The 24,046-nt window shown below is 40.5% G+C and overlaps 1 protein-coding gene across 2 annotated transcripts in view; it reads right to left on the bottom strand.

The window, feature by feature from the left end:
* Window positions 1–24,046, bottom strand: part of tbc1d22a (TBC1 domain family, member 22a) — a 116,925-nt gene that overhangs the window by 83,450 nt on the left and 9,429 nt on the right. For both annotated transcript variants that reach the window (XM_079655729.1, XM_079655728.1), the window contains exons 6-7: window positions 9,151–9,221; window positions 1,109–1,237 (exon numbers count right to left, since the gene is read on the bottom strand). In XM_079655729.1, coding sequence (XP_079511855.1) covers window positions 1,109–1,237; window positions 9,151–9,221 — 200 coding nt within the window. The remainder of the gene's footprint in view (window positions 1–1,108; window positions 1,238–9,150; window positions 9,222–24,046) is intronic.

The following is a 24,046-nucleotide window of genomic DNA, read 5'->3' as shown; positions in this document are numbered from 1 at the left end:
CCCCCTAGTGGTGAAACATGCTTGATAAAGTTGAATTAAATCAGTTGTTTCAAACACACAGATGTAGCCTAAAAAAAAAAGAACAAAGCTAGGTTTGCTGATATTCTCTTGGGCTGAAACAAAACCACAGCGGTACTTCAAACAGCTGGGACTTCTACAACGGCTACATCCATATTTATGTGTAAACCCATACACACGAGCCGTTTGGGCAAGTCACCAACAACGTAAACAAATATACAAAAGGAACAGATGGACAGACACGAGAGGAGACACTAATTACTGAGACACATTGACACTGGATATGGGATCGTCGATCTTGTGAGCAAAAACACACAAACAATACATATAGCTTCATGTAATGCATACAAGTATATCTACGGTCACAAAAAACTACAGTCATGTGCTATTTCTGTTATGTTTTAACTTAAAATCACCGCTCATTCACCAGCAGTTCTGTTTTTAGTTGGAAGAGGCAGAATTTGGCAGAAATGAGACATCAAGACCAAATTGGAAGGAATATGAGAAATGTGTATTTTTGCTATCAACAGCCCACTTTGATGTTTCTTATCGGCCTGGAATGAATGGGAAATAGTGGAGTGTTCAAATGAAAGAGAATGTCGGGGGAGGAGAGGGAAAGAGTTTTCAGAGCCAAAAGAAAAGTGTTCATTTAGAAGCAGCTCTCTCTGAAGCTCGCGGCTGGTTGTCCCTACCCTGTGAACAGAGCTCGACCACACACATGTTAACACAAACAGACACACAACAGTCCAATGAGTACATGAGGGAGAAAGAGGAATTGGTTCCAGTAATCGTGTCTGCGGGGCTGAAATCCTGCCAAAACACACTCTCTCTTACACACACACACACACAAACAGGCAACCATGTTCTGGCATTGAGCAGAGGGAATACATCAGTGACAGGAAGTTGTTATTTTAATTTAAAATGGAACCTCTTGTAGTTTACTTTCATTGCGTCCAACGAGTTGTAGGATTCAGACAGGTATTAAAAAGTCACATGTAAAAAGAATGATTGTGGTGTGTGTGTGTGTGTGTGTGTGTGTGTGTGTGTGTGTGTGTGTGTGTGTGTGTGTGTGTGTGTGTGTGTGTTTTACCTGTCTGTACGTGTCCTGATGGTGTTCGTCATTGCGCGAGTCGTAGTATTGCTGGATGAAGCCGAAGTATTCTTGTCTCTTTCTCTGTAGGACGCTCTCCCTTCTTTCTGCGTTGGCTGGTAGGTAACCCTAAACAAGAGAAGAGACAAAGAAATGTAAATAAAAAATGTGGTAAATATAGCTGTTCACCCGACTATAATAAATACTCATGGGCTCGGGGCTGATGGTAAATGATTAGGAACAAGATGGAGATGTTATTTTAACACCTTTTGTAAATATATGATGTGTTAATTGGTGAGCTGCAGGAGTGCTGGCAGGTGGATATTGTTATCTTTGGAAAGAGCCATGTCCTCCCCGTTCACAGTATTTAGGCTAACATAATCGCCTCCTGTTAGATTTAAATGATATAAGCGAGAGTGGTATTGATTTTCCCGTCCAACCGTCAGGAATAAAACAAGCACATTTCCCAAAATGTAGTATTTCACATTTACAATATCCTTAAATCTAATTTATTTCAAACTGAAAGGGTCTACCTAAATGTAAGGATAAACTGAAATTGTCTGAGACCATTTTGTTTTTTTAATATATACTATACATAAATTGCCGTGGCTAAACTTTGTATGAAACTATGAAAAAAACTAAAACTAACTATTCGTAACGCTCAATCGAGGATTTATCTAACTGCAAGGTAAAGAAAAATAGAATGCAAAGCCAAAAAATAAATTGCTCTAAAAAAGAGTGGGATTATATGGAATAATAAAAACATAGTTAGTCATTTGAAATGTTGAAGGGATCCTATTAACTCTTGACTTGACATTTCATCATACTGTTGTGTCCTTCATGTGTATCTTTTGCTTGTATTAAATAACAAATACTACTTCTTCTACTACTACTACTACAGGCGCATACAAACTTAACTCATAATACTAGTCTCCAAACTAATATACCTGTCTGTTTGTGACAAGCATGCTCACGGTCACGCTTGTGGCTTCCACGTGGGACTCATTCCTTCCGCTCCACAGATATTCAGTGAAACCGCCTGCTCACTGTCTCAAAGTGCATTTCATGTTGTGCCACTCTCCTAATTATTTACTACATGATGAGCCTTTTATTTCCAAACTCTTGTTTTAAACCTTGACTTATTTAGAGTCGGTTGGCCAAGTCAAATGACAGAGCCACCTGGGATTACACTAAAAGACACACTTAGACTTTGTGGGGAAAACCTTCTGCTGCTTGACAAAATGCTTTCCGCCTCTTAGGGGAACTACCTTTTTTATGAGTGTGTGTGAAAATGCTTCTGGGAATGTGTTAACGCGGGCATTCATTTCTGAAAGTGTGTCTCGTCTTTGTGCAGCCGGGCTTATGCAATGAGGAGAAAGTCAGCTCTAAACTAAACAACAGATTTAAAGTGTATTAAAAGCGAGAGCTGGGGCCAGGGGCTCTGAAATATTCACACACTTGAAGACAGAACTCAAAAATGACTGCTGCTGGCTTTTTGTTTTTAAAACACTCAATGCGAGATAAAAAGCTGGAATTAGTAGTCCTTAAACTTAAAAAGGTCCTTTTTAGTGAACACATTTTCTATGTTGCCTTTTGTGCATTTGGCTGAGTGAGTTAACACAAGTACCGTTATGGTGATTACATACAAAGAGGGTTACAATGTAATCATGTTCTACAATAGCCTTACAAATGAATGGTATTTCATTTGTAAGGTTATTAAATGGTATTTAATTTGTATTGTGGGATATTTTCCACCCAAACACAAATCAATAAGTATTCATACAGGTCTGTGAATTACAGATAGTAAACCTGCAATGTCTATTTTATTAATCAATTTCTTCTTTTTTTTTTCTTTTTTTTTTAGGATTTTCCAGTTCCAGCTTCTTAAATAGAAATATTTGTTTCCGTGTTTTTAGAATAATAAAGTTTTAAAAAGTTGGTTGAACCAAACAAGATGTTTAAAGATGTTACTCTAGGCTCTAGGAAATTGAGTTGGGCTTCTTTTATTGTTTTTCTGAGATTTTATAAACCAACGTTACACGGGGGGAAAAGCATTAAGCTGCCAGTTGACCGACCAGAAAAATATTATTCTCAAAAAACAATGTCGACTAATTGTATTACCTATTGTTGGCTATAAGTAGTCGTATTTTATTTTTGTCTTTCTGCCTCATTTTAGAATAGTTGAACTCTTTCTGTTTCCCCAGACTATTCTGAGACAGCTATATTACCTTAGTACTTTTTTTTTTAAGATGTTCAATCGATTGACATGTCATCCATGCTCATATCTTACAAAAAGTTCCTAAGAAAATAAAAAGGTGCAGACAGATGTGAGTCGGTTTGTCCCTTTACATATTTTGGTCATAACTTCAATTGTTCCATAAGAAAACGTATAGTCAAATATTTTGGACTGGCTTTAGTGGAATCACCATCAAACTAAAGTTATCTATGTGCACACGATCAGGGTGCAAAACCCAACAGTTCTGAATAGTCCTTTGTGTGTGTTGGTTGTCGAAGTGAGTCTTTGTTGTGACTGCTGTTCGCTGGAAACAGGCTTCCTTTTATTGGTAGAAACACACAAAGCAAACATTTTGCTCAACTGTCAAGAGGAAATACATAAAAGTGTTTACTTCTTTACCTTAAAAAAAGCCCCTTGAGAAACCTAGAAAGAGTCTAGGCGCTCTTCTTTTTTTTTCCTTTGCTTGCAGAGACACACAAATACACCTGGCTAACACGTACCCACACATTCTGGTGACATTGTCTCTAAGAAATATGGCTAATTTGAGTGTGTTATGACGTAAAACTCCCACGTTACACTTCATGTTCCTTGCTGACTGAGACTTTTTTCCCCGTCGCTCTCAGCCAAAAAGTCCCTGCGTCACATGTTGAAAGAGTTCCATATGCAAACACACCAGTAAAAACACACACACAAACAACACAAGCTACAAAACAGTGGGAGTGCCATGTGCACTCTGCCAAATGAGGGAGAGGAGAGCATGTGTGTTGAAGGTTAATGGACAGCTTAGTGGAGGTCAATCACACTGCAGCTGCATTACTGCTCCATGGGACACACACACACAAACACACAAACACAAACACACACACACACACACACACACACACACACACACACACCGGGGATTTGAAGACTATAAAGAGGACACAAGCTGTGTTATACACTCAACTGTGATTTTATTTCATTACTAATATTTATCACTAATGATATCGGAAAGTATTTCAATGTGCAGCACGTTATGGTTTCTCAGATAACCAAAGCCTTGCGAAATATATCATTTTAACAGAATTCTGCATATTTAAAAAGTGGTAAAAAGGATGTTATCAGCACACGCAATGTGCCTTTCTTTGAAAAAAATTAAATAAGCGAGTATATCTCACAGTAAAGTGCATAAAGTGACTCAGCTCCAAGTGAACTTGCGTTTGAACCCGAATGGCTAATTTCCATTTTATATGTGGCTAGAAAGGGTGAGTGCAGTTTTTTTTTTTTACAGAGATGGAAGACGAAGCATAAATGCATGACGGCTGCGCATGACCTGTCGGGGGTGCAGAATGTGGCGGCCCAGAGCGTCCTCCTGCCGCCGCTAATCAGTGTACAAGAAACCTCATGTCTTCATTCTTCCTTGCATCAATCTACTCCACTCTCTTTCCGTCCCTCTAAAAGCTCTCTGTGGGAAATAACGGGGGGGGGGGGGAATATGCTTGGGGATTCCATTTGGGGAATTTGTCTCTTCGCAATCTAAATTGATTCCTGTCTCACTGAGGGCAATGCAAACGTTGAACAAACAAATCTTTATCTCCATTTACATCCATTTTTAAACTTAGATCTGGAAAACTGAGTTTGGAAATATCACAGTGTCAATCTAGAATACAACTATTAGATAAAGTGAGTCAAAATTATGCAACTGTGTGACACTAAATGTACATAAGAAAATGATTAGAAATGATCATTTCTGTTTGATAATATGTTCTACACTGTGTCTGAGTATTTAGAAACCAAATGACCAATATACATTTTTAAAAACAGCCAAATATAAGTGAAATCAGGGGGAAATTGTTCAGTGATGATTTTAAAGAAGTGTCAAGCTTGTGACATTTTTACACCCGAAAATATAAATATATATATATAAATATATATAAAAGAAGTCGTCCGAATGAATGGAAATGCTTTCTGTGATATCTAATGATCGACTTGAACTTGCTTCCTTTTGGTTAAAATATTTAAACATAAACTGAAAACATATCTAAATAGCCAGGACTACAATTTAGATTTATAGACATTTTCCATTATTTTCCAAAATAACATTTTGATTGTATTTCAATTAAAAATGTTTATGGTATTTAACTGATTTTGTAAATAACTATTTATTATTGTTTAAAAAAAAATTCCTATTTAATCTGGTTTTTATTTCACTCTATTTTAGTACTTGCTTTAAAAGATTTATTACATTTTATAATTGAATTGTCACTCGAATAGTTAAATAGCAGTATGGTCTTTATCCTTTCAGTTGTCTTTACGTCTTAATCATTTATCGATTCATTTATTGTTCTTTTATGTTGCACACTTTTCTTTGTCCTAAACACCATGATTGGTGTTTAGGACACCATTCATTTAAAGTCTACTTTAGAGGAGGTCCAAAGCAGACGGAGCTTTTCACCCCACACCACCAAAGTTGACAACATCTGCTCGTAGTTTATTAAGAGTTGAAAACGTATCTCGTGTTTATAATCTACATTCTGAAAATGAAAAGGAAGAACATGTTTGAGTCGAGACGCGAGACTGTGCAAACCGAGGGAAGTGGATTACACGTCTGCCTCTTGTGAAAAAAATCATCCTTCTTTCCTCTCGGGCGATATAATGACGTGCTGTTGTGAGGTAACGCTTAACGTTATAACATCTAAATCTGTGCCGCTGCTGCCTGGAACGGCTCACATTACCCTGGAGTTTTATCAATATTTCCACAGCCAGTTAGTTTTCTCCTCTCCCACCACCTCACAGTTAACAGCCACACTTCATTAGCAGATGTACATATTGCCCACAGGCTGACGTTCCTTCAAGAAGCAAGAAAAGCCATTTCATATATTCGCTCTCCTTCAGGCTCGGACACAAAGTGCTGTTTGAGAAAAAAGAATGAAAGAAGACGTTTGAAATAATAAGAAGTTCAACCGGATGCGTTTCTGAAGCCGGGGGCGACCTGTGGAGCTTCTCGGAGAAATTAAAAACAGAAGCTATCAAGTGAGGCTTTTCTTTCTTGACTGCTTTTTAATTTCCATACAGGCTAACAACGACGGAGACGGTTGTATGGGGTTCCTGTGATGTGGCGGTTAAGTGCGGGGCTGTTAAGAGAGCATTACGGAGCTCTAACCTGAGCGGGGGGGGGGGAACTTGTTTCTCAGCTTTGTTGGGTAAAGAAGAGAGGCTCGGGCACGGCTGCTGGAGGGGGGAAAGAATCCAATAAGTTGGTGCACGCTGGTGAGCAGGAGAAGGGCACAAGGGACACCACTGGAGTGAAGTTTTATTAGGTGCCTCTGCCAAGTTTATGGAATACAAGCAGGGGCTGTGTGTGTGCGTGCGTGCCAGAAGGAGAATAGATTTTTTGAGCCTGATCCCCCCCCCTATCTATTTCTCCACTGGATCACACGAGAGACAGAGAAAGCAGTCAAGTGTTATGACACTTGAGAAGATATGATTGCTTTTGACAGTGTGCCTACTTTTGGCTGTAATCCGAACCTGGGGTTTAACCCTGGGATAACCCGCGCTGCACGTGGCATTAGAAATGTATGGAAAACCTGAGATAACTTCAGATATGGCTCTTGAGTTGAAGTGAAAAGGCCCTCTATATGTTTATCAAAGTCAAGACCGCAAAAAAGCTAGGAGCTTTGTTATTTTATATTGCATTTAAACTTGATATAATCAATAGACAACACTATAAACAACGCAGAATTAGAGTGTGTTTTTATGTTTCTAGATCAACGCAGAGCTATTTGGTCGTCAAGCTGCTACATTGTATTGATTTTAAATTACTTTGATATGCCTAAAGTGTGTACTTTGTTCCTTTATTATCTTGGAAATATGATCAGGAGTTAGTACCACTGTTTACTTACAATTAAAAGACACAAATTGTTGGGCAAATAAACATGATAAGAACATCCTCAGTCTGTAAGGTATGTGACGTGTGCAGGTGTGTTGCAGGTCCTGCGATGGGGGTGGAACTGAAGAGGCCAATCAGCATGACCGGGGACACCTGGCCGGAGCCGAGGTGCTTCTTAAGCCCAGCTGCCCGGAGTCACAGGGCCGTCATGAATCTATCCAAGACTGCTGCAGGAGGACTCTCGCCGTGGTCCTGTCCCCTCGTCCATCCTCTCCTGCTTCCGGTGTTGCGTTTGGAACGATCACAAATAAAGTGCCGTGGTTTTTGGAACCCTTGAACGTCTCTCTCTGTTTGTCTGTCGTGGCCTACGGGCCGGTCATAACAACCGGGGGCTCGTCTATCGTGAGTATGAACCGGGAGTTAGTTGGGTTGTTTTGGCGTTAGCTGTACCTGAATTAGCCTGTGTTCGTGGCTAGTTGGTAGCCCGAGTTTTTTTGTTGTTGGGGGAAGCGGGTGCAAGGGGGCACGCATCGCCCATGTGAATGTGAAAGCATATAAGGTAGAGGCAGGTGGTGAGTAGCTTAGACATTTGAATCATAGAGAAACAGCTAGAAAAGCACTCTTCAAAATCTGACTTCAATACTTCTTTAATGCTGAATTACTTTGAAATGTAGAACTATGTCTTCCAATCCCACAACCATGTCATGTTTTACCCTTTTTTTCTTTATTTGTGAACCTGGTCTGGTTCCTCCAGCCTCCTTCAGGCAGAGAAGCCATCATTTATACCGGCCGCGGGGCAGCTGTGCTTTGAAAGCCCAATGTCCACTGCAGTGTGCACGGCCTGCATGTAAACAGCAGGTGTAACGCATGAACACACACTAGCCACACATGCATGCTCGCGTAACCTATATGGTGCAAACACGGACAGACAAACATGCACAATTGAACACAACCTCAAACAAACCATTAATGGGGTATTATCTATGGTACATTAGACACACACACACACACACACACACACACACACACACACACACACACACACACACACACACACACACACACACACACACACACACACACACACACACACACACACACACACACACACACACACACACACACACACACACACACACACACACACACACACACACACACACACACACACACACACACACACACACACACACACACACACACACACACACACACACACACACACACACACACACACACACACACACACACACACACAAAAGTGCTGAGGTTCCCTTCAACTTCACACGGCATTATAAAACTCCACTTCACTAGAGTACCAAACAAAGCAGTCGTTAAAAGTGAAAGCACCCAGTTGGTTACCTCCCACCACCAAAAAACACAAGCACACACACACACACACACACACACACACACACACAGACACACACAGACACACACACACACACCTTTAATGGCATCTTTTCTGCGGCACATTAGCCATTGTGTGGTAATTAATGGGAGAGTCATGGTGTTCAAAAAGCCAGTCTTCTCTCTGCAGACTAAGAGCTGTACAGCGCAACAATGGCTTAATGAGTAAACACACCGCGTGTCTCATGAATAAATTATTTGTGCCTAGCAATTAATTTTCCCTATTGAAGTTTGGAGAACAAGCAGGACTTCATAAATCAAAAATGGGAGGGTGTTGGGAGAGAGGACATGACGGCCACTTTTGGTGTGTGTGCCTAGGCAAGATCCTATCCAACGTGTTTATTATCCGTGCAATGTTATCCGTGTGTGTGCGCAATTGTTAGGTCCGAGTTTACACTTGGTATATTAAAGTTTTGTTTTCTTGTTGTTATTTATTGTTTACACCAATACATGTTTGTTTCAATGTGTCAGATGGTGTCTGAATGTCCATGTGTGTGCGTGTGTTAGTATGATGTTTGAAAAACGTACCGAAAGGAGCTTCCACGTTATCGGTCGGACTTGTCGTGGGATTCCAGACCAGCTGAGTTTCCGTAGCTCCTCTGTAAAACAAGAACACAAATACATGAGGGGCCATTTTAGATTATTTATTCTCTATTAATCATTTGGGGGTATACAAACTTATTCGTGTCAAAAAAATGGCGGTTGCCAACAAGGGGGCTGTAAGAGACTACTTAATGTCATCACACCGAGCATTAGCCGCCTTTAGCTTAGCGGTGGTTAGCTTTTTACTTCTAATGATTGAATTTACGCTTCAAAGATCACAAAGTGGGGTTTTTATGTGGAGATTATCTTGCTAAACAAGACAAGTAAGTATCATAAATGTGTGTTTGCCACAGAGAGATCGTTTTCTGCAATATACCGAAATGTCAAGGGAGCCTTTGAGATGCTCACTTAGGGAATCCAAATCGAAGGCAATATCTAGTCTCATTCCTATCACTAAATCAATATCAAATCTATATTTTAGCAAGCACTATTTCATGATCATAAATACAGCTTTACAGCGATTTAAGGCTTCGAATTCCAATGAAACAAAAGTCCAATATAAACAGTTACCAAACCATTATTGGATCACGGATAAGTCTTTCTTGGACATCTTTCAATAAATCCAATAGCCAACCAACCATGTACTCACTGTCCAAACTTCCCCTCCTCTTCATCTCTTTTACTTCACTGAAATCATCTAATGGGTTTGAAGTGGATTATTAAAAAGATTCTCTGGCGGGCTGCAATGTCAGATAAATCTGATGGAGAGGTTTAAATTGAACTTTTAGATTGGCAGAGTACGGTAGTTCCCGCTGGGTCCATGAAGACCCAGAAAATATGGCCTAATGTTCGGTGCTACACAGGCGGACAATTGTCCTGTCTTTCTCTCGAACACACGATTATCCAAAGTTATCACATTTGTGGTGATCCTAGATAACAATTAGACTATCTTTAATGTGAGGGGTATAATTTCCTTTCAGCCAAAGATCATTTTTGAAATACATAAAGCTATTGTTTGCTCTGTTACACAATATTTACCAATCGGATGGATATTCTGATCCACAGTAAGTGGTTTTTTTTGTCAAAATGTATTTCATTTTCAACCTCTTTTGGATAATAGACATGATATTTCCTTCCCATCATATATTCTTCCCATAAATAACTGTTCTGAAGGAGAGTTAAATCACCAAATGAACTGTCTACCAAGACTAGGCAGTTAAGGATACGTGTGCGTTCCTTCAGCAGTGTTTCTTAAAAAGCAGGAGTTTTCAGGATGAGCTCTCTCTAACATTAACTCATCCATTATTCACAGATATACCCTCCTCTGTCGGGGCCCTGCAAATCTACAAACCCCCGATTAGCATTCGACGAGACAAGTTGCCGTAGCCAAACTCAGGCAAATCTTAAAACGCAATAGAAATCTCTTTGCTTGTAATTGCTCCGCCGCTATTTTACCTGCATTCCAAGAGTGAAGGCAGGAGGGGAAATTGATTTTCCGTGCAAATTAAATGGCACTGCCTTAATATACTTTTCTTGGGGGGAAAAAAGAAACAACTGTACCTAATGAATAAGCCAAAGTCTTCTTCGACTCTTATTCAAGGCACAGGCTGGAAATTGATAAGCCCTTCGCGCGGAGAGAACGATATTGATTAGTGCTGCCAAATGACTCTGCCGTGCCTGTTCTTCAAGGTAAATGCAATGGAGAGTCAGAGACAGATCGCAGGATAGGAAATAACAATCAGCTAAACAGCAATGGGCTAAGTCCATTGGCTAAATTGAGTGAAACGCATTAGAGCTGAAGGGAGAAGCTATTCATTCACTATAGTTCCTGTGCATCTTCCACTCGAAATGTTCCCCTTACCTTGTCCCCGGTGAATTTAATTATATAGAAATTCAATACAGTGATCTAGTGTAAGGCACGGCTGTTGGTTCAGAGGGAGTCAGGGCCCTACGGTATGGGAAGGTTTTTGATTATACCAAGGTTGCGTGTGCAGCAGCAAGAACAAAAAAAAGACTCTCGGACATGACACAATCCATAAAAGCTATGTGTAAAAGCATTAGTGCAGACAAAGGAATAGCTGTTTATTAAAAGCCTTTGCCTCTCCCTTAATCTTTTCCACTGGGCCCTAAATGAAATGTGCCTGTTTTTCTGAGATTGGCCCTATAAGGCACTTAGAGGGGAAGTCCACCAATTTAACATATTAAAGCTCAATCAAAAAGGTAGTGTTAATTTTGTCAGCTACTTATTTTTAATTGAATCTTAGCCCTGTGTTTAATGTTACTAGTTTTGTAGTTTTTTTTTTTAATCAACGCCATCCTGAATTACAGTCAGGTTTTAGTTGCCTGAATGTAATTTCGCTCTCTTTAAAGTGAAAAAAAAAAACATTTAAGTAAAGTTTTAGTCAACCAGAGACTTCAAGATTGCAAGTGAAATCATGGGGCGTGCATTTTGAAAGCGGTGAGTCAGTGTTTAGAGTTGCATTGTAAGTATTATAAGCCACAGGTTGACGCAGAAGGGTGCATGGCATAACATAGAAATCTCTGGTTCCTTTGCATCAATTGGATTTGATTTTTTTATTTTATTCTTTTTGGACAGTGACTTTATTTGAGCGATAACTCTGAAAGGGTGGACGACACATGGCACACAGTCCCAGGCCACATTTGAAACCGGGTACTATTGACCTCTTATAACAAGGACATTATAAGAGGTCAATACTATATCCAATGGAACCCTCTTTCTGCTAGTTTTCAGTTATACCGAGGAGAACGCTTTATCAAACAACCCCTTATGTTACTGACATGGAACACACAACATTGACGCCTGTGATCCTGTCTCTGCGCTCAACTCGTTTCCAGTCCCAGCGTGGTTCATTAAAATGCATCTTCTTCTTTTTTTTTGCAGGCTCAAGACAGACTAATTCCTGAGCCGTGGCAATTGATTGCCTTACTGCATGTCAAAGCATGTATGCATACATTTATCAAATGCGCAACTTTCACAGCTCCCTATGGCTTCAAAGTGGATTTATTTTTTACATATTTTATTCTCCGTACCTGTGTGTATCAATTTGTATGCCTCAATGCTCCCGACGACATCTATCTTTCATAAATAGAGAGAGTGGCAGCCGCAGTTTGTAGAAGGCACTTACAAAGTCCAAGACTTTTAAGGGGGGAATCATTATCCTATGTGCACCATTACATTCATTACTCTCCCAACAGCTAGTCAAGGCTGTCTCTCCTCCTGCCTCGCACCTTTTGAACCTTCATTTGCACTGTCAGACAAAGAAATGAGTCCATGAATCTTGTGGGCTCGGGCTTAATTAAACTATGTTATATTTCCCCCACCCGGCATTAATCTCACCACAGGGGGGTTACAGAGAGGAGGGGCGAAAGGACGTGAGTTCGCTAATCGACTTTACATTGCGATTCGGCAGTGATCTCCAGCAAGCCTCGTCCCCTTTGGTCAAACACTTTGTATTTCAGATAAGGCTGGAGAAGAAGGAATATGTGCCCTGAAGATGTTTGTATGTAGGTAGAAGTGTGCGGCAAAGGGCAAAGGTCACATATTTGTAGTATGTGGCCGACGGAACAAGCAGATGTTCCCGTCAGACCCGTACATCATCGACGGAAAAAGAGCACTCACAGCCTTTGCTCATGTCTACCAAACTCTCTCCAGCAGAGAGATGGACCACTGCAGAATCTAAATCAGTTACCGCAGCCCAGATGCTGCCGGTACTACCGATGCACTGCACTGATACAGTACATGAAAAGTCAAAGTTCATATTCTCATATTGGAATTATTCCCGGGTAAAATGCTTATTTTAAGATGTGCACATGTTATCTTTTGCATGGTATTCAAGATAATTTACCTCTGCCATTAACAAGTTTTTTTAGCTTTGCTCTAAGCAAATGGATAGAAACTCAAGATCTGTGCTAAAATCAGACTTAATGTAGACTTTAAAAGACCTGCTGTTTTATTTGCAGCCATTAACCATTGGTATATGCTTGCAGTTGAGCTTCAAACGAGCAGTTTCACTTTTTCCCCTTGGTGTTGTGGGAGAGAAAACTCACTCTGACGATGTAAACCTTGGGATTTGAGCCTTTACAGAATATTGACTTATTTATAAACCTATATAACAAACTACATGAAACGGAAAACCCATTAAAACACATAATAGGGCCCCTTTAAATATCACAAATGGCTACATCTGGCATCTCTCTCTCTTTAGATCAATGTTGTTTTATGCCTAGCCCTTGTTTAATAAAGACATAATACTATGATCCATTGGTAGAATATCATCTAGTGTGCTTTATTCTAATGCAAATACTCTCATGTGTCTATATCCCTATCTCCTTAAGTCTTTATCTACAGCTACACTCATCTCCAGTGCAGTTTCAGAGGCATCATTTCAGAGAAGTAAAGCTCCAGCCCCCGCAGTGGGCTGAGACAGAGAGGGCAACATGAGCATAGTTGACGTACAGGCTAAATTGCAGATGTCGTTTCATTAGTGAGAGGCTAGCTCATCTCTCAGAAAGCATATATGGCTCTCTAGGGCATCTCTCTTGCATTCCGAATGAGACAGCTCCAGTGGAATAAATTAAAATGCACTTCATGACATTTTTTAAATTAATCTGTGGTGTTTCTTTGGCTCGGCGGGTCCTTGTCACAAAGTTGGGGTTGGGGAAGCTTTTCCGACTCTCCCGGAGGCGGCGAGGGGCTGGCTGTATCCGTCAGTTTGGGTGCGCAAAGTTAACAATGCAAACAAGCCACTTCTAACGGACACATTTGTCACTCCCTATATAAAAAGTACTTCTAATTGATGTTGTAAAAGACGTTCCTTTTTCGACGGGATCGATGCAGCGCCAACTCATTAAAGTAAAAACATCAATTTACAGTCAATTCACCCCACAGGCAATCATTTCAAAGCGTACATTTAAAAGTGCAAGCGGGGGCATGGAAACACAGAACTTCACATTCGGGACCAATAAAATACCAGATTATTATATATACATGCTTGGGAATTAGAGTGATAACTATCGTGGGTGTTTATCATGCTGGCAGGCGCGGAGCTGTGGGGAAGAGTCTGAAGAGAGCTTTATTCCTTGCTGGCATTAAAACACCTGTAACATCAGCAATGTGCAACTCAAGGGCAACTGCCGCTAGCCTTTTCCTCTGTGCGTCTACTGTATTCCATTATGCATGAACTTACAGGGGTGCACTTTGTTTTGGCTGGAGTTAAGCTGGGGACCACAGGGGGTGATTAGGACACCATGTACCTTCTGTTGAACACCCCACAACAGCTGCTCTGATGTGGAACTCTCAGAGGTAATGGACACCCAATGACTATTGAAACATTCAGAGGGCAAAATATAAATAAATATCATGTTTGTGACTTATTTAACCAGCCAAGATAACCTGATTATAATAAAACATTAAACGGTAGTGTTTTTATTTAGTTTTAGTCCTACGTTGAAAGTCCTTTTAAGTGTTTTAATCATGTTTAGACATCACCATCCTGGTGATTTAGTCATTTTGCTCAGTATCTTTTAAATAAGGTCTGTGTTTTAAACAACGCTGAACATTAGCCGCCTTTAGCTTAGCGATGATTATGAGGAGCCATGCGTCCATGATGTAGTTTGTTAATGGACTAATGTTAGATTTTACTTCTACCGATTGATTTGACTATCTATTGGGCTCGAGGACTGGTCGAATGAGGGCTCTCAATATGAGGCAACTAGTTAAAGGAAACAAAAATCAAATAGAGTAAGTATGAGAGTGTGTATGTGATCGTAAGTGTGAATTTGATAGTGTGTTCCTTCACTTCTTCTCCCATGTCTGCCTGTCTACTTGACTGTCAGTCAGTCCACCTGCCAGTGTGCACGGTTCTGTATGAAGGCCAGTATGAAGAATGGAAGACGGCGAGAGGTGCTGTCAGTCAGTGCTGGCTGAGCAGGGAGCTGAAGGCAGCAGGAGGGCGGACAGTTGGCGGGCCGGAGCCATGCACTATTCAGGCATCATTCAGACGGAGCGCGACCACTGGGGCAAAACACCACAAGGTTCCTCGGCAAAATGCACACACGGGAATACCACACGCACCTGCCCAAACTGGGGTTTGTATGAGAAAGCTACCTCACCAAATCCAAAATCAAAACACTGTCTGCACGAACTGTATAGTAAGATACTCAATGGTAGACTTTACTTGGAACAGAGGATTTTTCAAATGTAGTATTGCTACTTATACTAAAATCAAAGTACTTCTTCCAAGTGTTTGTTGCATTGTTTGAGGAGCCTGGAACTTTTTATATTCAGATATTCATTACCAAAACAATGCTGTAGCTATTGTGCGAATAACAATAAAGCCTTTGACAGTTGAATCCCCTGCGATACCCATGAAAGTCTTGGATAATAAATCGATGCTGAATAGAAGGTAAATGCCATCCCTTCTCCTCTTGTAAAAGGTGTTGTCCCCGTGTCATCGGATGCTATTTTGCCATTGAGGTCAAAAAAACAATACAATCAGGACAGACACCTTTATCATGCAGTTTATTAAAAAGTTATGCTCCCCACCTATAAACCTTGAATGCTGTGAGAGTCCTGAACGGTCTAACTCATACAGAGGACAAAGTGATGGCGCCGGGGAGCAGACGGCTCATAAACTAATGGGACACTTGTAAAAAGATACTCCCCCCTGGATTATACCTGCTCAGGAGGCCTGATGGATGGCCCAGATGGCTGGGGGAGAGGACACCGAGCATAGATGAGCGTACAGGTGTGAGAGGGAATGTGCGCGTGATACAACACCGACTTGTAAAGTCAATTCCCAGAGGCTTTCCTTGCCGTTAACTGATTCACACGGAACAGGTTCCGAGATATGTGACCTGGTGACATATTTTAAGAAACATGTACTATGAGTTTTTTACTTTTTATTTATTTATAAATTCTTTTATTGGACGGAACTACATTTCAGGTATTTTCGAAAACTATTCATTAATACGTGAGATGAAATAAATCTACTTGTCTATCGAGACAGCCTCTGTCTGAAACCAGAACCCAGTCTTCTCTGATTGGACAGCCGGCCGGCTCTGTTGTGATTGGTCAACCGCTTAGAGATGTCCCGCCCCTAAGCGTATCGTGTAAAATATATTGGTTTGCTAGCCAATAAAAGCGTGAGTGTTACAAAGTGATGTTACTAAGTTAAAAAGTAAACAATTGTCATTTGTAATATAATAATACAGTAATTTGCTAACTTTTTTTCTCTTTTTTTGGCCTTAATGAAAGAAAAGAAAAGGGTTGTATCGCTAATGTGTGTATATTTATTATACTCTTTACGGGTCAAGTAGACCTAGCAGAATTTATCAAAACAGTGATATGTCTAATCTGGCTTGCACATAAACGCATTTTTGCTTACATAACTAAATATAGAAAATATGCTGCAGGTTTTTAATGTCTTCCCCTGGATATAAAGCATCCCGGTGCCCAGCAGAGAACAGGTGCGGACTGTAAGTGTGTTCAGTGAAGCTTCACTTACAAAAGAAAAGAGGAAAAATTCACAGGGAAGACCACCGTGTAACATCTGAATAAACTAATTCAGACAAGCTGGGAGGCTACTGACACAGAAGACAGCTGGAGGTTGGACCAGCCTTATTAAGTCAGGTGTTTTGCCTGGGGACATGTAGCAAGCAGTGCACACACACACACACACACATAAACATCCATGCACAGATGCATACATATACCAGGGACTGGTAAAAGGAACACACAGGGTGGTAAAGCACAAACAACTAAATGCTGTGACTTCTAGATTTAGCATTTCTCACAGTAGCCACTTTCTAATAAAATAACCTACAGTGCATTCCTTTTCTTCCAACTAACTTTAGTCTAAAGCAGCTAATGCTTCTCCCAGTACTGTTTCCCAAAGATGTACCAACGTGGACAGCCATGCTGTGTTATCTCTACTTCTACACTTGCCGAGCCCGTGACACACACCCCTGAAATTGTCACACACGGACAGCGCATTCAAACGCGGCATTAGGGCCGAGTTAAATTGAATTACATCGCCACTTCCCACTTTGATGGCGGCTATTAACTTTGCAAACAGCGCTGATGGTAAGCCTATCATATGGTGGCTGCTGTGTAACAGGATTGTAGCAATGCGGGGTGTGCGGAAAGTGAACTGTGGCAGAAAGGTGGCAGGCCTCCTAACTGTAGATGCTGCAGTGAGGGGTGAGGGGAGATGGGAGTTAGGGAGAAACTTGCTGTAGTGAGGTGTAACAAAGAGCTGCAGCACCCCCAACAGAGGGGAGAGACACACACAGGCAGCAAGGCAAGTGTATGTTATTATGGACAATTATGTTTGTGTTCTTATGTTATTTATGTTGTGGATTTCACATAAATTGACACTATAGTTTGTCAACAAGTGCGGAGGTACATGTCCGAGCTAAACTGAAAGTACAAATAAGAAGAGAAGACAAACAATAAGAGCAACTGACAGAAAAGGGAAGTAAAAGATAGAGTCAGGATAAATTACCAAGAAAGGGGAAGAGGGGAAAGGACCATTGCCATAGCAACAGCAGTTTTTCTGCCATCCAGCGATAACTGCCGGATGTCAGATCTCGGTCTTAAAATCAATTAAAAAAGAAAAGAAAGATATGCAGGGAGTCCATAAATCTGACAGTGTGACTCACCGCTCATCATAGAAAGTATACATCATTAAACATAGTCTAGGGGAAAAACACATTACGAATACACTTTAACACACACCACAAATCTGCCACGTACACAACCTCATCTTGAATTGTGAACAGAGCTGTCAGAAAAAAATGGAATAGCTCAAAAGTATGAAACAAGCCTTATTATGCCTTTTTTAGTTGTCCTTTCCTGAAGTGTGTTATCCCCCTGTCTGAAACGCCTCAATTGTACGTGATATGTTAAGGGGCGGGACGTCTCTAAGCGGTTGACCTATCACATCAGAGCAGACGAGGCTCTGGTTTCAGACAGAGGGTGAAAAGAGGTGCAGCATCACAGGCAGTATGAGAACATTAAAGCACTTTTTGAACACAAGGCACATAATACAAATATGAACCTGAAGATGATTTTATAATATGTCCTATTACAAATATTTAATGAATTCAAAAATATGTTAGTCCACCATACTGTCTGCACTTTTTTTGCAAGTTTCTGGAACTATGCAAAAGAACTAGGAACTTGATGTCCCAAATGATGATTTTAAATGTGTAATTGGCTTGGTAATTGGCTTAACATTTAAGCATATTCCTCCAATCTGGCAGCTTATGTGAACATCTTCGCAAAAGAATACTGTGTTGCATTAACCAGAAGTGAAACTCGTGAGTAGACGTGCTAAAAAGTCTGTTCTCTTTTCCCTCAGTATCTGAAAAGAGTCCCTGTTCAGTGTCTGAGCGTTCAGTGGGCGTTGCGTTCAGGTTCACTCAGCAGACAGGCTCGCCTCAGGACATCAGGAATAATTAGCCAAAATCAACGTGACATCAATCACTCTGCTCTCACCACACGCACAGGTCACCTTCTACACGACCTTACATGCTAAACAGGCCGCTGACACAACCTGTCGCAAGGCTCAATGGAGAGAAAGAGGAGGGGAGAGGGAGAGAAAGGGAGACTGACAGGGATGTTCAGGGTGTGTGTGTGTTTGTGTAAATGGTAAAACATTAGCTCTAACAAAGAGTGGGATTATAAATATGTTCTGCATGTCATGTGTTTGTTTTGGTCGATTGAAAAGTTGTTTGCAGAGTTAAAGGGATCCTCTGTATTGTCTTTCTGTACCTACTTATCTTGAGCTGGTTTTGTTATTTAGTCACATTGCCGTGCCTTTCATGTGTATCATTTGCCTGTACTAAAAAACTAATTCAATATAATATTAAAAGATTACAAATTATTTGGGCATACTTAACATGATCATATCTGAACTCATTGGGTCAAATTGGGTTTTGTGACCCTGTTTTGTAAAGTTGGACATTTTAAAATGAAATGAAAGATAAATAAATAAAATATGTATTAAAAAAATGGAAGAAAATATCTACCGTATATAAAACGTAAGAGGTTAAAGTTAAGAATTTGCAATAAAAAAAGTAGAAGGAAATCAAATTTAAAAAATATATTTATACAAGAAGTTAATAATTAAAAATAAATTAAAAATAATATCATTTACATAAACAAATATATTACAATAAATACAGAGGTTTATAATTATCAATACGATATTACTGCTCAATGCAGTCGTAGTGCTAGGCTTTTGAATAAAACACAGATAATTGAGAATATGGAAAAGTGTATTCAAGCGTCCGAACTGTTGCCTTTTTTCACCATGTACTTCCTTCAATCCAATCCAGATCGACAGGGATATTTTTAAAACACTTAAAGCATAAATAGTACAACGCTGCTACACCATCTGACATGACAAAAAAAAAGCCTTGAACACATAGTGGAGCTAGCTGTTATGTTAAGTAATGGTCTGTCATTTTAGAAAATCACAAATCAATCACACAGTGACCAACACGGTCAGAGATGAACACGCCTCCGCTCTCCAGAGACCGGCAGTCCCCGGGATGTCGAGGGGCTTGGCCCAAAAACATGGCTGCCTCTGCAATTAATTACACGTCCAAGAGAGGAACCAACCAATGGATCATCGCGGCCCTGCTCTTCCTTTGAGCTCAAGGACAGTCACAGTTTCTCTTTAAAATAGGGGGGGGGGGGGGGGCGCCATCCCCTGCTGACAGTGTCCACTGCCACGTGTGGGAATTAGTATGGGGGGGGAGGTATGTGTCACAGACGCCATGTGGGGACAATGCCCTCAGCTTTCAGGACTAGGATTAATTCTTATTTTCATCTTCCTGATGTGTAGTTTGTAAAAATGTCTTGTACATAATCAAAGATGGCAACTTCCTAAACCAAGATCCAAAAATAAACTACGAGCAGACATTGATGTTTTTGTTGCAGAAATATTTTTAGACAGTTTAAACATTTTTTTTTTCTTTCTCATCTTTATCCCCTTCTTTGCTGCTGCCATGGCCCAATTTCCCCGTGGGGATCATTAAAGTTTCATCTTATCTTATCTACCCCTATCTCTCTCCCTTCCCCTATCACCCCTCATCACCCCCCCCTCCCCAAGCCTTCGCTTAATTATGTCCCGTGAATGAAGTTCATCTTTCATGCTGCCAGCAACGTGGCTCGCCCCGTTCTGGGCTATCTACTCATGCCGCGGAGACTAAACTAAATTTAGACAGCCGGCTTGTGATGCCTGGCGGGCCCTAATGGGGGCCGACACCTCGAGACACTCTGCTGATGTACAAGGTTCACTCGCGACCACCGTTGACGAACGCTGACGTCTTGTGAAACGGTTTGTTTTGTACAAAAAGTTTTCAAGGGGATCGTGCTTGGACGTGAAGCCACTGTGCTGACTAAGGCCATTTAAACTTAATAATGCAGCATTTACATTTTAGGAGCTTAGCCAATGCTGTGTGTGTGTGTGTGTGTGTGTGTGTGTGTGTGTGTGTGTGTGTGTGTGTGTGTGTGTGTGTGTGTGTGTGTGTGTGTGTGTGTGTGTGTGTGTGTGTGTGTGTGTGTGTGTGTGTGTGTGTGTGTGCGTGTGTGTGTGCGTGTGTGTGTGTGTGCGTGTGTGTGTGTGTGTGTGTGTGTGTGTGTGTACATGTGGCATTTACAAACTGGCGACAAGGGGTACAAACACACACACACTTGTATTGGAGTTGTGAACCAACGCCACGTGTTTTGACAGAATATGCTGCACTGAGGAATATCTCAGTGTTTTATTAAGGGGTGTCAAACGGGTTAATAATGCAACTTTCTTTAACTGCGATTAATGCGCGCATGCTTTCTGACCCTCGGCCTGCTCCGTAGTTTGAGAAACAGCCGCAGTAACATCGTGGAGAGTGAGCAGAAACAAGCCTCAAACGCAGAGAGAACCGTTCGGCTTCAAAGCACCGCCAGATGGTTCTCCACAACACCATAGTTATATTTACTGTCGGTGTGAATCCAGTTTCCACCGGAATACGTCGAGTCTTAAACACCACTTGCTGGCCGAGCATACAGCTGCTGCAGATAGCTTCCCCCCCCCTCATTAAAGGCAGACCACGCATGGACAATTTATATATGAAATGATGCATTATGACTATGGATGCATGTGTTCATCACAGCTGGTAAAGGTGGAGCTAACTCAAATTACTTTACTGCTGCTGGAACATTTACAACAGATAGAAATTGTGCCATTCTTTATTAATCGCGAGTTAACCATGGAAATCATGTGATTAATTGCGATTTAAATATTTTTAATTGATTGACAGCCCCAGTTTAAATACAGAGAATTCAAGGGAATTGTGACACTTTTTGCAAATTAAAGCCTTTTAAAAATAAAACGATTACATTTTGGAGTAGATCTGCATAACGGGGAGAATAAACGCAATACTTTTCACTTATAGAAACTGCTTTGTACCGGGGGTCCGTGCTCTTTAGCAGCAAACTAATGTCAGCAGAACATTTTCAAGAAAGGTCAGCACAGGAATGGCAAAATGTTAGATCACCTAGCTCAAGAAAGTTCATTCTTTTATAACCAAATGTAAAAAGATAACATAATAATCATCTAATAAATCAAACATTTTAAATATAAATATTGTTATCTGTAAGAAAAATCTAGTATCAGTCTGTCTATACTGAAGTGTTGTTAAAATACAGCCTTACAGTCACAGGACTATGTCTTCTGAATCACTGAATGAGACAGAGGAGGAAGTGTATTAACAGCAAACAGCAGAGGAGATTATAACTCAAATACACTCAAACCAGAAAATCTAAATAAAAGGCTCATCTCTAATAATAGCCTGTCTCCAATAAATGCCTGGTAGCCTTTTCCGCTGTGGTAAATTAGGACCTCAGCCACTATTTGAGAATGGAAGCAACGGTATTTAAACTGTGTCATTTCTGCACTGAAAGAACTCCGACACACTCCTTTTGTATTTAGCATATTTAGGGTATTTAGACAGGCGCATAACCAATTCTCTTGCTAAGCACTGCACTTTTAAAATTCTCTCCTCCAGACTCACTTCCTGCTCCCCTTCTGTCAGGCACACTCAACAAACACACACACACACACACACACACACGATACGGCAATTCTAAATGCAACCGCATCCTTAATGTTTTTTTTTATCTTAACACGGAACATATCTGAACTTAAATAGGCTTTTTAAATTGATCTCGCTCTCCACACAACTCAAGTTCATGAGTCGGTCACAGTGCTTCCCACAACTTTAGCAATGTTTTTCTTTTCACAGAATGCACAGATTCTATATCCTCATAATTCTGGCTGCTCATTTAGTAAGATACAAGTTATGCTTGGTTTAAATTAGGCAGCAAGTGCTTGCCCTTTGCAAATATCAGATATCATGTCAGGTAGTTGCTTTTTATGATCGGATATCTGGTATTTTACAGCCATATTGAGAGCATAAAGTTGAACAAAAATCGAAAAAAAATGTATCGCTTATGCCTAGGACTTTGACTTGTATGGCATCACATCAGATTCATTAGGATGATGTTAGATATTGATATGTAGTGTTTAGCTCATAGAACAAAAATATTTACAATTTTGCATTATTATTTAAATCTATTTATTACAGTATTTTTCATAATTATATATAATTAAAAAATATGTATATATATCATAATTTGATTAAAGGTGGGGAAGGTAAGTTTGAGAAACCGGCTCGAGATACACTTTTTGTTATATTCCATGGAATGCTCTTAACATCCCGATAGCAATGAATATCTTAAGTGCTTCGACAAAAAATCCATAAAAAATGTCATCTGTGGAAGCCGTGGCGCTGTAAAAAGCACGACCAATCATTTCAGCCGGCCCGGCTAAAGTAACTGGATGGCCTACCTGCCTGTCAGCCTTCCATCTGTGCACAAACTTAGCTCGTGCCCTCATTGGTCATGTGTGCGTTCGTGTGTGTTGGAGGAGGGGCTCTGTAAGGAAGTGGCAGATTTTTTCCGGCTAAAGTATTTTCAAATTCTAGCGCACTCGAGCTGGTTTCTCCAAAATTACCTACCCCACCTTTAATATTATTATTATTGTTATTATTATTATTATTATGTCTAAAAAAAACGGTGAAAAACCCAATATTTCAGTGATCACTATTTAAATGCATTTTGTTTTTACAGTGGTTGACCTATGGGATGACTTGACATTTGATTGTTTTTCTGCTTCAGCAATCATTACTTTGTGACCTTCATTCTATGCAGCCTTACCTTTTTAAAATGATGTAAAAAAAAAAAAGACTCTTGCGATTCAGGAAGCTACTGCCTTTGAACAGCAGGCCTAAGCGTTCCCATTACACAACATTGTGTTTGTAAATGATGGATCGCTCTCTGGCTGGATCTCAACATTACCATGTAGCTTCAGACAGGTTCATTTCGCACACTCTTCCGATAGCCACTTTGACGTCGTTAATCTTCTGAAACTATGAGATTGATGCACCGAGTTAGCGTAGCGGTTGCCAAGTTAGTTTCAGAGGACACAAAGTCGGCTGTGAAGAGAGAGGCCTGCGAGGATTTCATGGCCACTGGGATGGCAGTGGGAGCAAAGTCTCTGGGGTTGGATAAACAATAAAAGGCCTGTCGTTTGGTTAGAACAAAGGCCTGTCATTTGCTTTTGTTGTTGGTGGTATTTTTTTCCCATTGTAATCTGCATGTCCAGATGGCTGGATGACTTTCCCCCTCACATCATCATTAAAAGCGCGGCACAGCTGGCAGACCGAGAGCGAGTAAACTAAGAGTGAGGAGCAAAAGTGTGCAAGGAAAAAGAGCTTCGGTAACAAAAAGAAAAAGATCAAATGTAGAGCG

Source organism: Notothenia rossii (genome assembly GCF_949606895.1).
Source record: "Notothenia rossii genome assembly, chromosome: 10".
NCBI lineage: Eukaryota > Metazoa > Chordata > Actinopteri > Perciformes > Nototheniidae > Notothenia > Notothenia rossii.
This window is presented reverse-complemented; position numbering and strand designations above follow the sequence as displayed.